Here is a 16,129-nt window from a genome sequence, read left to right as displayed (position 1 = left end):
GGGTTAAAAATTAACAGTACTAGTAGTAACATAACTAAATTTTTACAAAAGAATGTGTAGCTGAAGGAAGAATGTCTTACTGTAATTATTTACACACACATTAATTTAACTAAAAATTTTAAAAACAATTTGAATTCAAATGCACAAGATCTGATAATCTGGCAAGATAAATTATAATATACTGTCTCCGAGAATATGTTACCAATATACCAACCACTAGCAGAAGACATTTTGCACGAAAAAATTTCACGAAGTGCTCCCTTTTCTCTCAATGTGTCAAAGCTGTACTTGTTACTGCTCTACTCCAAACTCAGTCTTTCTTCATAGCACTAGCCTACCTCTTGTTTTGTCACTTCAAAACTACAACTAGTAAGGAAAATTCCACAGATATGTTTGAGCAAGGGAAAACAAATATCAACAAAATTAATGCTGACTCAAGATAATTAATTTATTCCAAAACAATAATTTACACAATGAATATTACAGATCTACATTACGAAATTTCAAGAATATGAAATAAACTTAAGCATATAAAAAATAATCGTATATAAAAACAACACATCATTACTTAGTCATAATTCACAAAATACATCAAAACAAATATGCAAACTATAGCCCTGTAAAATACATAATTTTATACACATAATATTACACATTTGTCAAATTTGATAATAGGCGAGGACTATATATTTAAGTTCACCAAGTTCTCATATAAAAAGAAGCGTCCTGAAAAAAACTTTCGTAAAATGATTAACATTTTGAATATAAATACAAAAATTATAGTATAACATGTTTCATTGACATACTAGAACATTCGATAAATAATGGCAACAATGCTGTAAATCAGTGCTCCTAGCGGTGACTATTGAAATCTTGTGCTACGTAATAGAGCAGTGATTGTTCCATAAATTTGTAATATTGAAAGTCTCGAAGTAGCCATATTTTGTAAATACAGTGGCTGTTTCTGATTTGTAGTAAACAATACAGTCCTAAGGTATGAACAAAGGTGCTTCATAAAAATCCAACAGAAAAACATACAACTCAGTGCTTTAGGGCATTACAAGAAGCCTGTGGGAGAGAAGTCCTACCATACTGAACTATTGCAAGTTGGGTGGAAGCGAAAAATTCACTTTCAATCAAGAGTTGACATCCGAAGAGCTTTAGATTGATCAGTGAGAGAGATATCCAGAAATGATACTGCAGATGGAGTCCGTCATCTTCCAAGAATTTGGAAACGTATTGTTGACATGGCAGGAGCCTATATTTGAAGTATGTAATGTCAAAAGTAACCTAAATAAATTTAGTGTGAAACAGTAACTATGTTTCCATTACTTTTCGAATGTCCTAGTATGTTATATATAATCCATATAGGTACAGTACTTTCTTTATAGTTCTTATAATAAGAAACTAAAATAAGCATAATACTAGATATTCTGATTGTTCATTATTCCCAAACTTTTCAAATAGCTACATGATTCATCATGGAATATTAGAAATAGGTTAAGAAACACTCATAAATAAAGAAACAAATTCAATTAATTTATAACTTTACAATGAACGGCATTTAATATAGCAGTGAAATATTAAATACTTATAATATTGAATTACAATCACTAATGCAATGTTCAGGTAATTTCAATCTGAAAATACTGCAATGCAGGGGGGGCAGATGGGAGAGCACAATGTGCTATTACCCCATTAATCTCCAATCAAAAGATGGCCTTGAAAAGAAACATGAAACTGCAACATGAACTCTGTTATACTACTATTACGCCTGTATATTCTGCTTCCAGCAAATAAATACCTGATCTGCAACTACAATATGCTATACTTATGTGCAGTATCACAAAAGGACTTCAGCCGGATTTTCACTACTACATGTGTAGGAATGTTTGCTAGTCTTCTTAAAATTCTCAAAGAATAATAGGTTACACCTGGATACCTGGACGTCGATGTACAGAAGACAATGAAAAACCTGGTCAGATTGGGTTGGAAAACCCCTTCAATTGACCAGAAACCAAATAAAGTATCAGGACTAGGGACAGAACATCCGAATCCTTCCATCCGAAATAGGTTAAGAAACACTCATAAATAAAGAAACAAATTCAATTAATTTATAACTTTACATTGAACGGCATTTAATATAGCAGTGAAATATTAAATACTTATAATATTGAATTACAATCACTAATGCAATGTTCAGGTAATTTCAATCTGAAAATACTGCAATCCAGGGGGGCAGATGGGAGAGCACAATGTGCTATTACTCCATTAATCTCCAATCAAAAGATGGCCTTGAAAAGAAACATGAAACTGCAACATGAACTCTGTTATACTACTATTACGCCTGTATATTCTGCTTCCAGCAAATAAATACCTGATCTGCAACTACAATATGCTATACTTATGTGCAGTATCACAAAAGGACTTCAGCCGGATTTTCACTACTACATGTGTAGGAATGTTTGCCAGTCTTCTTAAAATTCTCAAAGAATAATAGGTTACACCTGGATACCTGGACGTCGATGTATAGAAGACAATGAAAAACCTGGTCAGATTGGGTTGGAAAACCCCTTCAATTGACCAGAAACCAAATAAAGTATCAGGACTAGAGACAGAACATCCGAATCCTTGAATCCCACGAATCTTGAAAAATATTCGAGATTCGAAAACTTGAATCTTTGCGCTTCTTTCATTATTCAAATCCTTCGAATCCTAATCTAAAATATTGTTAAACCTTTTTTTTTATTCTTCTTCTTACCGTAATTTTCTGAAAAGAATTTAGTGTTCTATGTTTAATGTTTATTTATTTTATTTTATTGGGTTATCTTATGACGCTGTATCAACATCTAGGTTTTTTAGCGTCTGAATGACATGAAGGTGATAATGCCGGTGAAATGAGTCCTGGGTCCAGCACCGAGAGTTACCCAGCATTTGCTTGTATTGGGTTGAGGGAAAACCGCGGAAAAAACCTCAACCAGGTAACTTGCTCCAACAGGGATTCGAACCCGGGCCACCTGGTTTCGCAGCCAGACGCGCTGACCGTTATTCCACAGGTGTGGACTTTAATGTTTATCTACAATAACTTTTGAAATAATTTTCCTCCTTTTAAGAGGGTTTCGGAACTTTTGTTATTAAAGAAAAATGTCAAAAATGTGAACTGTTACTCAAATACTTTTTGTCAAATTATGTAGATAAACTATAAATGAACCTCAAGAGTTTTAATTATGTATTTCATTTAATAAATTTTATTAGTATTCTCTTAATAAATATGGATATATATATTTTTTTAAACCACGGATGTATAGTGGCTAGAACGCTGTACTTATAATCCTGTGGATCCGAGTTCGATCCCCAGCATATCCCTGAATTATAATTTTTGTTGGGCAAGCCTGTGATCCAGGTAACATAGGGGTTTTCTCTGGAGTTCTGCCTCCCCTGTGATATCCCAACAAATCTCCATAATCATCTCATCTTACAGCGGGTGTAACGTAGACCAGCCTCCTACAGAGCACCCTGGACAATGACTCTGTCGGTAAATTGGTTTACAGTCCATCACTGTTAAGTAATGGTTAGCATGCTTGACCGTGAAATGAGTGGGTCGGGTTTAAATCCTGGTTGGGACAAATTACCTGGTTAGGTTTTTTCCGGGGTTTTCCCTCAATTCTTTAAGAGCAAATGCTGGGTAAATTTCGGCGCTGGGCCCTGTTGGCATTAACAACTTCATCTCATTCAGATGCTAGATAACCATAGCAGTTCATAAAGCGTCGTCAAATAAACAATTAAAAATAAATTGGTCTACATAACTGATTTCATGTGGACAAGTGACTAACAGTCAAGTACTCGCCATTGATTAAAAAAAAGTCCCAAATTTGTTTTTCATTCAACACAGATTTCAAATTTTGGTTCAATTACAAACTTTTCATGTCAAGTAAAATTCCCTCCCCTCTTTTTCTTATTATTATTGTTACACAGGGTGTAACAGAATAACTATTCCTAATTTTCTGATGCGATAGAGGGCATGAAAATAAACATTTTTTCTTAATACAGTAAAACCTCTATAAGACGTGCCTGCTTATTACGCTATCCCATGTAATACGCTTTTTCTGTCTGGTCCCTGCACATTTCATATTATAACGCCTTCATAAAATACCCCGTTTGTTGTGCTCAAGTCCCGCATAATACACTATTTTTGTGGAATATTTTCGATGTAATTTTCAGCAATGTACTGTAACAGAAATGAAACACTTTCGCCATTGAACTCACTGGTGTCATTAACCTGAAAAGTACGGTATTCGACCCTTTACCCACGCCCAGGCAGATCATTTCAAACACGTTACAAAGAACACATCACAGCCATAACAAAATTACAAAACACCTCCACATATGCAGAACACATCACAAATGCTAACAACACCCACAGAGACATCAACACAGACATGGAAATACTGCACATCCAACCAAAAAGCCAGAAACTCAACACACTAGAACAATATGAAATACACAGACACACGAAAACACACCCTAACGATATTCTCAACACACAACTCAATTTCAAAACACATACACTCTTTGACTCTACACCCACACAGGAAACAAGAGGCGCCAACACCAACAACGACCAGTTCTGAAGATGACCCAAAATAGGTCGAAACATGTTAACAAGGTACGTTAAAATCCAACACAAGAAAGACTTATCATACATATTCCGATTTGTTTTTAATTAGTCTTTTCATGGATGTAAAAGGTAGGCTTGTATGTATTCTGAAGTTCGTTTGTTGTTGTATGTCACAACACTCACATTTGGAGTGACATGAATCCTAAAGCTTTGGAGAATCTCCGCAATCAATGCAAGTTTTCTGTTGGATTTGTTGATAACTATCTAGTGGGGCCATATCTTATACTCTGTCTTATATACGAAAAATATCATTATCATTATGACTCTCGGTTAGTCATTCTTAATAAAATGCAAAGCTCTAGTAGACAGTTGCGTGTGATCTATTAAAACAGTGATGCTGGATTTTCCTTCTCAATTCGAGTCATGTAAAGACGGTAAAGTCAAGTTCGGTCTGTATTCTGTGGAACCTTACCTTTATGGCTATCTTAAGGCTCGTCTCCACTATTAAACATTTAACAACAATATGTTAAATATAACATGTTGAATTTAACATGTATATGGACATTTCAAGTCTCAATTGACATAACATGTTGACTGAGTATGTTAAAGTTAACACTTTTAACATGTTGGCGTATTTTCCAGCAGCAATGGAAAACATGTCAAGTCAATTCATTTGCTCGTGCAGCGTCGGTACAGTTCGGCAAAGTTCGTACAGTTTCCATAGCAACAACTAACTTCCGATTTTGTGGCGCATATCTTGATCATTTTTATACTATCATTGATCCTTGGTGTTGGCCGTAAATCGTTCGAAGGAATGGAGTGGACGAAAGAAAATACGTTAGAATAAGATTAATGCACTGATGGAAAGACCTTGTTTGTGGGATGTGTCTGCAATAGAATACAGAGACAAAACAAAGAAGGCCGACTGTTTTAGAGAACTGGAATTATTATTTAATTGTTCTCGAGAATACAATAGAGAGTTTTCACACTCTTTTAGTACGCTCAACGTTAATGCTATGTTGACGTCAGTAATGGTCGTATTTGGTGATGTATGTTAACGTTCGTAAAACTTCGGAAAGAATAATTATATACTACCCGCTCCTTTTACATCTATCATGTCGTAGGTCCTATGATAGTCAATCACTCGTGCTGTAATTTTTTTAATTGAGATGAAATGGCTGCTCTTAAATTGTGTCTTTCTTTGATGTAACAGGAAGTATTTTTTGCAGCACTAAATTAAAATCATGTTCTGACATTCTCAGCAAGTTTTTGAATCCAAATCGATCTTCAACTTTAAGCTCGTTTAGAATGTCTTCTGCATAGTGTCTGTTACTAAGATATTGCCACACTCACATTCTCATTTTCTTCCTTTTCAAGGCCTTGTAACAAGCTACAGAGGCAATTACAAAAGCCAAATCATCATCTGAGTCCATTGTCCAAGGTTTGAAAATAAGACACTATCTACATTAAAATCTCATAGACTCTTTATGGTGGACTATGCAAAGAAAGTCAAGTTTAACATGTTTAACAGTGTGGACAAAGTGTTAAATGAAATTAGCATTAACATGTTCAATCAACATGTTGGGATGTTAATGGTAAACAATTTAACATTTAACATGTTGTTGTTAAATGTTTAATAGTGGAGACGAGCCTTTACTCATACATGGTTGACATTCCTGCAATGTAATTGCACTCACTATAATTCAACTTCTTCCAGATGCCCTCAAACATCCCTTCTTGGAGTGTTCCACCCAAGGCTCAAAGAGAGATGGCAACCCTAGCAGTAGTGGTAATAATATCAAAGCCCTCTACACTGTATGACAAATCATTTATTTGGATATCAGGCAATACTTTTAACAGGAGGGACCATAACTATTGAAAATTTCCAAACTTTATGAAGTTGGACATAACCTTCACCATATCGTGGATGACTTACAAAGTCTACCCATTTTCAGAATATAATTATTGTAATAGTTTTTATTTTTTTTTTTTCAGAAATGCTTCGCATCCTTGAAGTACGTCTTGAAGGCTGGGATGGACCACTAATTCGCACGCCTTGTCTAATGGCGCCCATTGGAAACTAATATGTTCATCAGATAGCTTAACTGGTGTATCTTGTTTGATTAGCTCAGCCAGGAAATATATAGAAGTCTTCGGTACTCCTTCAACATCATACTGCAATTAAAAATAAAAACAGGTTAGAATATTAAAATGCTAAAGGCTGTTCTCGATGGATCAGAACTGTTGATGATGTCAAGTAAACTTGAAACCTGACATCTGTCAACATTAAAGAAATAGTAGCTTCTAGTCTATCCATTTCAATTCAATTCTTCATTTCTCCATGTTGAATCTTTCGTACACTTACTTTTAGCACTTGAATATAAATAATTGATTAAATGGCGATCTTACTTGTGTTAATTGTGTAAGCATGTGCGGCTTACAAGAACACAAGAAATACATCACACTAACATACGAAAACAAAAACACACACAAGATCGCATCCTCATTCAGAAAACAGAAATGTGTTGTTGTTGTTTTCTAATGCCAGGCGTTTGACAATAAAGTCATTTGACCTCTTGCACTCCAATATTTTTCAAAGATATTATCATGACCAGCCAATGAAGCACAGATTTTGAGGTGTTCCGAATCCATTTCTTGGTTTGAGTTGCACAATGGGCAGTTAGGGGACTGATATATTCCAATTCTATACAGGTGTTTAGCCAAACAATCATGGCCTGTTGCCAATCTAAATGCAGCTACAGACGATTTTCTTGGTAAATCGGGAATTAACTGTGGATTTTGATGCAGAGAGTTCCATTATTTCCCTTGGGATTGTGTTATCAAATTTTGTTTGTTGAAGTCTAAGTATGTAGATTTAATAAATACAAACAGAAATACAACATAGCATACAGAACAGAAACACACTACAAAGACATCTCAACACACAAACAACACAAACAAATAAATACAACCACACAGGCGTATACAAACTCACATGCAATAGTTGCAACAGTTTCTACATTGGACAGACAGGCAGATATTCCAAACTCAATACAAAGAACACATTAAAGCAATAACCAGAGGACACAATACATCTACATATGCCGAACACATAACTAATGCTAACCACACATACAATAACATAAATACAGACATGGAAATCCTACACATACAACCTAAAAACCAAAAACTCGAACACACTAGAACAATATGAAATATACAGACACATTAAAACACACCCTGATCAAATTCTCAACACACAGATCAATTTCAGAACACACACACTATTCAACACCACATTTCAACACTTTTCAACAATCGAACGCACCCACACAACAAGCAGCAAAGTTCGAGATGACGCCGAGATATAAACCCCATTTCAGTTTGGTTGATAGGCTTTCCCCTCTACTCACACTCTCTACCATCAGTGAAGGGGAAGCTGCTACTGTCCATCTTACTAACGTTCGACTAATTGACTTTCAACACACTGACAAAATTTTATTATTGAAAATGTTAGCAGCAATCTATATTTCGAAAGCGTATACTAAGCGTTAATATTTCATTTTGAATTGAATACTATTATAGTCACAATCATGCCATGGTATGAAAGAAAAACTTCACAACCTCGAGCGGGAATCGAACCTGCGACTTCCTGTTTTCCGGTCAGGTGCTCTACCACTGAGCTATCGAGTTCGTCTCACGCCAAAGGCTCGGAATTATCCTTTCATACTGGCGACTCTGTTATATCCTATTTATATCAACTGGCACATTAAAAAGCTACTGACAGCAGAAGATAAATGTTTTCTTCACCACTAGTTGCTACTCTATAGTATACACAATGGGACAATCTGCACTGTGTCACTCCCCCCTGACATCATACAAACTAACATTTCTTAATTTAATTATTAGTTGGAAATATTGTAAGAACGACACTAAAATATACACAAACGTGTAATTGTCAAACTCGTGTCACTGTATTTTATATTCACTTATGTACTTCACTTAATATTTTATTTTCTTGTGTGTACAACTTGGGGGGGTGCAGGTATAAGAGGTAACAGCTACCGTTCTGTTACTGACGGACTCTGGGAAAGTAGAAGGGGAAAGAAATGCCTTCGTATCCTCTCAACTTGTATGAAATGTCGTTTAGTAGGCTCTGAGGATGGTGTGAAGAAGCACCGAAACAGCTGTAAGCCACACATGCTTACACAATTAACACGAGTAAGATCGCCATTTAATCAATTATTTATCTTCATTTCTGTTATCATAATACTTAACCGATATTATGGACAGTAGTCAAAATACAATGAATAAAATATATAAAAGCAGAAACAAGTTAATAGAATACATTTAGATTATAAAATGGACTCAAAATAAGGAAGTTTTTTTTAACTATTCAAATCTGCTGATACTTACAAAGTGGGCTGCAATAGGCAGTTTATTAAACATGTCACTACTCTGTTAAGTTATTTAAATAAACAGCTTTTATACTTTACTATGTTAATATTAAACTATGGTGGTATTTTAACTTAATTGACTAGTTTCGACATGGTGTTCATGTTCTGAATTCTAGCTAACTTCCGGTTTCTTGTTAGTATCTTGGTGAGTGTGTTTATGATGGATAATGTTGTGTCGAAAAGAGTGTATTATATTGTATCGTATTTATTTACTTCCCATGGTATTCGTACATCACTCCACATATGGAACATGTCAAAAAAATCTTAATACTACTATAAAGTCTTAATTATAGTCTAGTTGAAATATATACAGAAGAGTTTTACAATATAGTCTATTAGTACAACACAAAGTTTCTATATCAATACGGTACTTAATACAAGACAAAAATATTTATGAAGCATTGTTGAATGTCATAAATTCACCTACAGAATAAAAGGCGTGAGAAATGAGGTACTTCTTTAATTTGACCCTAAATAATCTTATGTTTTGAGTTTGACTTTTTATATTCAAAGGGAGGCTATTAGAATAATAAAAATTACTAATAATTCAATCATAATAAATGATGAACAAATAATAATTCAATAAAATATTTAAATGATAATAAATTAATAATTTATTAAATGGCGATCTTACTCGTGTTAATTGTGTAAGCATGTGCGGCTTACAGCTGTTTCGGTGCTTCTTCACACCATCCTCAGAGCCTACTAGATCTTGGCGTCATCTCGAACTTCGCTGCCTGTTGACGCCGAGATCTAGTAGACTCTGAGGATGGTGTGAAGAAGCACTGAAACAGCTGTAAGCCGCACATGCTTACACAATTAACACGAGTAAGATCGCCATTTAATCAATTATTTATATTCAAGTGTTAAAAGTAGTATACGAAAGATTCAACATGGAATAAATTAATGTTGTTGTTGTTGTTGTTGTTAATAAATTAACACAATAAAATTTTAACAAACTTAAATTGATAGTTATTTTAAAACCAACACAAATAAATAAAACATTCAATGAATATCATCACCATCATTATATGAATTTATTTTTCTCATTTTTCTACAATAAAAAACTGTACATGGGTTTATGATACAGATTTAAATCAAGTAAATCACAAATTTAAGAAATGTCATACAACGTGACATGTGCCTAAAATTACTGATTTTTGAAGCAGTGGGTAAAATATGTTTCAAATGTAGAGAGTGTAGCTGCTGAATTAATGTCTTTGGTATAATGTCATTGGTTGAGAGTACATACAATTTTGGTGTATGGTGACTCAGGTGACCTTGATTTCTGAGGCTAATTCCATGTACTTGTTGATTTTTTTGTGCATACGTATGTTGTACATTATGATGTAGGGATACTGCTGTGTGTATTATTTCTTGAAACTTCTTGTTTTTCTTGTTATTGTTATTATTATTATTATTATTATTATTATTATTATTATTATTTTTATTATTAACACAGGACATGAAATCAGTTACCTGAATTGTATTTTACATTTTCTGTACTGGTATTGGTATTCAAATGGCTAGTACAGGCCCTAATTATTATTTCAGTTTACAATAATCATGTCAAGATGCGACAGTTTCTTTTAACGATCATTTTGAATAACAAAAATTAATAAAATTCTGCAAGACAACAACAAATCGAATGCACATGGATAAACGCAAAGTAAACCTAATTCCTCAGTGGAAACTTTCCCAGCAACTAGTGTCCACTAAAAATATTATTAAAGTAATTTGCAGTATTACCACGCTGATTTAGACAATAGTAATAGCAACAATATAGTGAGACAAGAAAGTTTCTATAGTTTTAAGAATACGTAACTATTTCCTTCACGTTTATAATTTTGTAATCAACAATAAATAAATATTACCGTATTTCTTTTAAAGTATCGCAGTAGAATAAAAAAATCATTCATGCATTCTTCATCATCAACATCTTTATTCCAGCCCTTTACCTTACAAAGAAATGACAAAAGTAAGTTCAAACAGTAATGTTATTATGAATTTTCTGTGGTTTTAGTCAAGTGTTACTTTCATAGAACTTACAGACACTTGATCACCTATATTTTTAGCTAGGATATGTAACTGGTAAGTTAACATTTCTATATTATCCAATACAGTACATCCAACACCCCAGACAAATAGTGAACATTCCTATTTCTTGTAAAGAAAGAGCTCTGTGGAATATGGCTAATTATAACGAATGTATGCGTGGAAATAGATTTTGCTTAGTATGGGCATATGGCCTATTAGAAAAGTAACATGGGTCACTTAGTAGTTATTCAGCACGTCAACTTTCGGCAATAAAATCGTACACGTTATATTACAGATGTAATTTATTGGCATTCTTAAGTGCTGCAACTGTCGACCATACTATTTAATGAACATTTCACACCTTCTGAAAATATTTCATCTCTGTCAACAGAACTGAACCCTAGGTACACGCCCATTTCGTTCAATTTATGAAAGCCTGTTGTCTTATAAGGCTTTAATTTTAACAATTTCGTTGCTTTCCATATTGATGTCTTGGACACAACTGCTTACTTACTTACTTACTGGCTTTTAAGGAACCCGGAGGTTCATTGCCACCCTCACATAAGCCCGCCATTGGTCCCTATCCTGAGCAAGATTAATCCATTCTCTATCATCATATCCCACCTCCCTCAAATCCATTCTAATATTATCTTCCCATCTACGTCTCGACCTCCCCAAAGGCCTTTTTCCCTCCGGCCTCCCAACTAACACTCTATATGCATTTCTGGATTCGCCCATACATGCTACATGCCCTGCCCATCTCAAACGTCTGGATTTAATGTTCCTAATTATGTCAGGTGAAGAATACAATGCGTGCAGTTCTGTGTTGTAAAACTTTCTCCATTCTCCTGTAACTTCATCCCTCTTAGCCCCAAATATTTTCCTAAGCACCTTATTCTCAAACACCCTTAACCTATGTTCCTCTCTCAAAGTGAGAGTCCAAGTTTCGCAACCATACAGAACAACTGGTAATATAACTGTTTTATAAATTCTAACTTTCAGATTTTTCGACAGCAGACTGGATAATAAAAGTTTCTCAACCGAATAATAACAGGCATTTCCCATATTTATTCTGTGTTTAATTTCCTCCTGAGTATCATTTATATTTGTTACTGTTGCTCCCAGATATTTGAACTGCTTCAAAAGATAAATTTCCAATTTTTATATTTCCATTTCGTACAATACGAGAACGTCACGAGACATAATCATATACTTCGTCTTTTCGGGATTTACTTCCAAACCTATCTCTTTACTTGCTTCCAGTAAAATTCCCGCGTTTTTCCTAATCCTTTGTGGATTTTCTCCTAACATATTCACGTCATCCGCATAGACAAGCAGCTGATGTAACCCGTTCAATTCCAAACCCCCTCTATTATCCTGGACCTGTTGAACTAAATAACTTTAACGATCTCGTGGGAGACTGTTCTAGCCTGTAGCCTATATCCTCGAGTATTTCTTCAGTTAGAACGTGATTTATGTACCTTCTTTTTTATTTAAAAATGAGGTAGATTCTCTCAATTTTTTCACTAAATTCTGTATTGTTGAATCAGATGGTAGTAGAATGCCAGGATGTATCTGGAGAAACATAGTAAGACACTTTTTATACGATTCTTCATAATGTACGGATCACAAAATAAAGATTTTACTGTTCTGATGTGTACTCCATTGCCAAACTAAACTGCACTGAATGGAAATCAGCTGTACACTAATTCTGTGTTATATATGTTATATGTCCATAATACGCAAAATAAAACCTTTTCCAGAGAAAATATACACAATTTCCTTGACATTTGCGATCGATCTATAACAGTGAAATACCATTGGCATTTACCTTATCGAAAGCTGTTTTCTGGTGAATGCACTGCATAATTAACTTGCATTATTCCAATGTTGAAAGGATGGTCATGTTGTACAGAGCAATTATAGTACAAGGACAATTTTTCTAAATAAATAATTTCTTTCTACCTGCAGTTCAATACTTCTTTTTTTTTTACGTGTAACAGTTAATCAACAGTTCCTGTAACTCCCTTCTTGGTAGAAATAAAATCATCTGAAATGGTATGCCAGTATATTGTAACTATTTAATTTGTATAAATACTGTATTACAAAATTTTTCATAAAAAGATATGTGAAATTGATGTATTTAGTTTGAAAGAATTTTTGCCTTTATCATTTTTTTAATTTCGTTTTTGGCATTATACATTTTTTAAATAAAGAGACATGAAATATTATTAGTTTTTTTCTCATTAGCTGCTTTACTTAGTAAAAAATAAATGAAATTTTAGATACAATTTTATCATTTGAATCGTCCATTAATACCTTTCCCAAATTCCATTCTGTTCCTACATGTACAACCATTTCATATTTATACCTGCGTGAAACAACCCCTGTAGCTGAGAGAAATTGTAGCAGACTTGCAGTCGACGTATGTCTACTTGTAGTACTGGTAAAGCATGCAACAATAACTCATATCTAAAGGCATGGTAAATATGATTTACATGCTGTTTCATTGGACATTACCGTATATTTCATACAAAATTAGTAAATAAAATAAAAGTTTATTAGAAGTGAATGTAAAGGTAACTATTTTATTTACTTTCTTTTTTGGATAAATCAACTAGGAAAGTAATAATACAGAAACAAGTATAATAGTCTTGAGATACAAGTCAAATGAAGTTATTAAAACCAACTTTTTCAGTTCGAGGATGTAGAAAACTTTCAGAATCTATCAAAATTTCAAAATAGGTTTCTTTAAGCAGTATTATTTCCAGTAAGTTAAAATGTAAAAATTCTCATTTTGGGTAAAATCACTTTACTATATTCAGAATGCATACCGGTGTTATAAATTTTAATTATATGTCACAAACTGAATTTCTAACTTTGACTAAAGATATCGCAATGAAATCTTCACTACAATATTCCTCAAAACACCATAGATTTTTGACACCATATTTAAAAAAAAATGAAGAAAATGACAAAAATTGACCGAAGTTCAGTAGCACATCTCTCTGTAACTACGAAGCTACGGCGCACCTTCAAGAGTTGAGAAAAACCTCGGACAACAGTCAACCAGGAATCAACCCAAGCGGGATTCGAACCCATGCCCAACAGCAGTTTCACAACAAGTATGAATCCCACTTGTAGATTACGCCAATGACTTTGGAGTGTATGATGATGATGCTGTGTGAATGTACATAAATACCTACTTTAATTACTTTGTTAAAATCTTCCAGGATATTCAAATCAGTCTTTTTGAGACCAGCTTCTTCTTCAGTCTCTCTCAAAGCAGTTTCCAAATCTGATTCTCCAGGATCAACATGTCCTGAATAAGAAGAAATTGCAATAATAACACATTAATTAAACAAAATAACAACATGACAGGATCTGTTAGGCTACAATTATATTGTAGTGCAAGTCTTTTCATTGCTTTTATTTTCATAGTTATAGTCCATTTGTAGGTATATCAGTATATTACCATGGTGTTTATTTACAATTTATAACTAATTACGTACCAGTATATAACTTAGTATATTATTTTATAAACTTATATCCATTCATTTTTTTTGGCAAGAAACTGAAGTTGGAAAACACTGAAAAATGTATTAAGACTGAAACAAGGGAGTTAACAATATAAAGAACACTTTAAACAATGTTTATTCATGTCCATTTACGTCACATGACAGTGCTTTGCACTTGGGTATCTCTTTATCCAACAGTAGTCTACTATCTTTCGCATCATGTTTACTGATTTTAAAATCAAACATTTGCAAACATTTATACAAATTAAAACACTAATTTCAACATGAATTTATGAAATAAACAATAGTTAGAGAAATTACTGATTTTTACATTATGGAGTTCCATTAAAATACGGGACTTTTGCGCAAAAAACTGTATGATAAGCTTACATGATTGTCAGATTCTATAAATTTAAACAGATTATGTGGGAATGATTTAGATGTGACAAATCATTTAATTTTTCCAAGGATGGGTTTACCACAGTATTTTTCTTATTTTTCTACAATGGATTCAACATTTGAAACTCAGACTTGAGGAATCAAAGTATAAAATGATTTCAGTACATGGCTTTTGAATGTTTCTCATGGTTTAAGTTTATGGTGCCCAATGAACTTCTGTTTGATGTAAAGTTTCTAGATGGGCCTACATTTTATGATTTTCGAGAATTTACTTATTTATTTTTAATTATATGACAGAGTAGTTGCATTGTATTTTTTTATACATCTTATTACTAAGGTTTACCGGAGCTCGAACATTGCTACATCATTCATCAATGACTACAATCATTATAGATTAGATTTGGATAGTCGTTCGTCCGCTGGTCTCATAGTCTGATACTGTGATGGTCCAAATTAGTTAACATACTTGTCGCCATGGGTCGCCACGATTAAGCGTGTGAGAGTGCATTCTAGCGTGAAAAATGATCACTTTCATATTTGTAGCAAAAATGTGAGGTTAGGTTAAGCAGTATAATACCTGTAATTTAAATACTATTCTGCTTGAAATACAATGACAATTCAAAATCTTTTGACTCTCAGCATTCCTGAAATCAATTTTCAAATATTCCATTCTTACCTTTAGGTGGCGTCCAATGGTTTTTACCATATGAAGTCTGTAACAACAAGTATTCTACTTGGTTACAGACCCATCTAAACACGACAAATCCCGCTGCTCGTAATTCGCAAACTGATGACATTGTTTACTTTAATTACGGGCCGAATATTAACTTCAACCAGTAGCAGACGACATCATATAATTATTATAGACTCGTAGAAATTATAATCTCTTTGACACTGCTACAATGCTGTTTTCAAGTACAAAAAGAACAACAAATAATGAACATCGATTATTCGATACATCGATGATCGATCAAAATATTGGCCGCTTGAAGGAATTGGCAATTAGCATCATAATAATATTTATATTATTGTATTCATACTTTAGAGAAAAATGCAGTTTTAAGTTGGAAATCATAATGCATGATATTGAATTGATATAC

General features: G+C 33.6%; 1 protein-coding gene across 1 annotated transcript; it reads right to left on the bottom strand.

Annotated features, from left to right (window-relative positions):
• Positions 1–427: 427 nt before the first annotated feature.
• On the bottom strand, positions 428–15,966 carry Datp (purine phosphoribosyltransferase family protein Apf). Its single transcript, XM_069822258.1, has 3 exons — positions 15,706–15,966; positions 14,319–14,434; positions 428–6,793 (listed from the first exon to the last, which is right to left on the bottom strand). The coding sequence occupies exons 1-3, from the start codon at positions 15,824–15,826 to the stop codon at positions 6,596–6,598; spliced, it is 435 nt and encodes a 144-aa protein (XP_069678359.1). The 5' UTR covers positions 15,827–15,966; the 3' UTR covers positions 428–6,595.
• Positions 15,967–16,129: the final 163 nt, after the last annotated feature.

Source organism: Periplaneta americana, chromosome 3 (assembly GCF_040183065.1).
Source record: "Periplaneta americana isolate PAMFEO1 chromosome 3, P.americana_PAMFEO1_priV1, whole genome shotgun sequence".
Lineage (NCBI taxonomy): Eukaryota > Metazoa > Arthropoda > Insecta > Blattodea > Blattidae > Periplaneta > Periplaneta americana.
Note: the sequence above shows the minus strand (reverse complement) of the source record. Positions and strands in the feature narration are given on the sequence as shown.

Excerpts from the sequence above, each read along its gene's own strand:
- Datp (XM_069822258.1), bottom strand. The coding sequence starts at position 15,826 with ATGTCATCAGTTTGCGAATTACGAGCAGCGGGATTTGTCGTGTTTAGA. Across the intron at positions 14,435-15,705 it reads CCATTGGACGCCACCTAAAG|GACATGTTGATCCTGGAGAA; the intron begins GTAAGAATGGAA and ends CTTCTTATTCAG. Across the intron at positions 6,794-14,318 it reads ATTTTAACAAAGTAATTAAA|TATGATGTTGAAGGAGTACC; the intron begins GTAGGTATTTAT and ends TTTTAATTGCAG.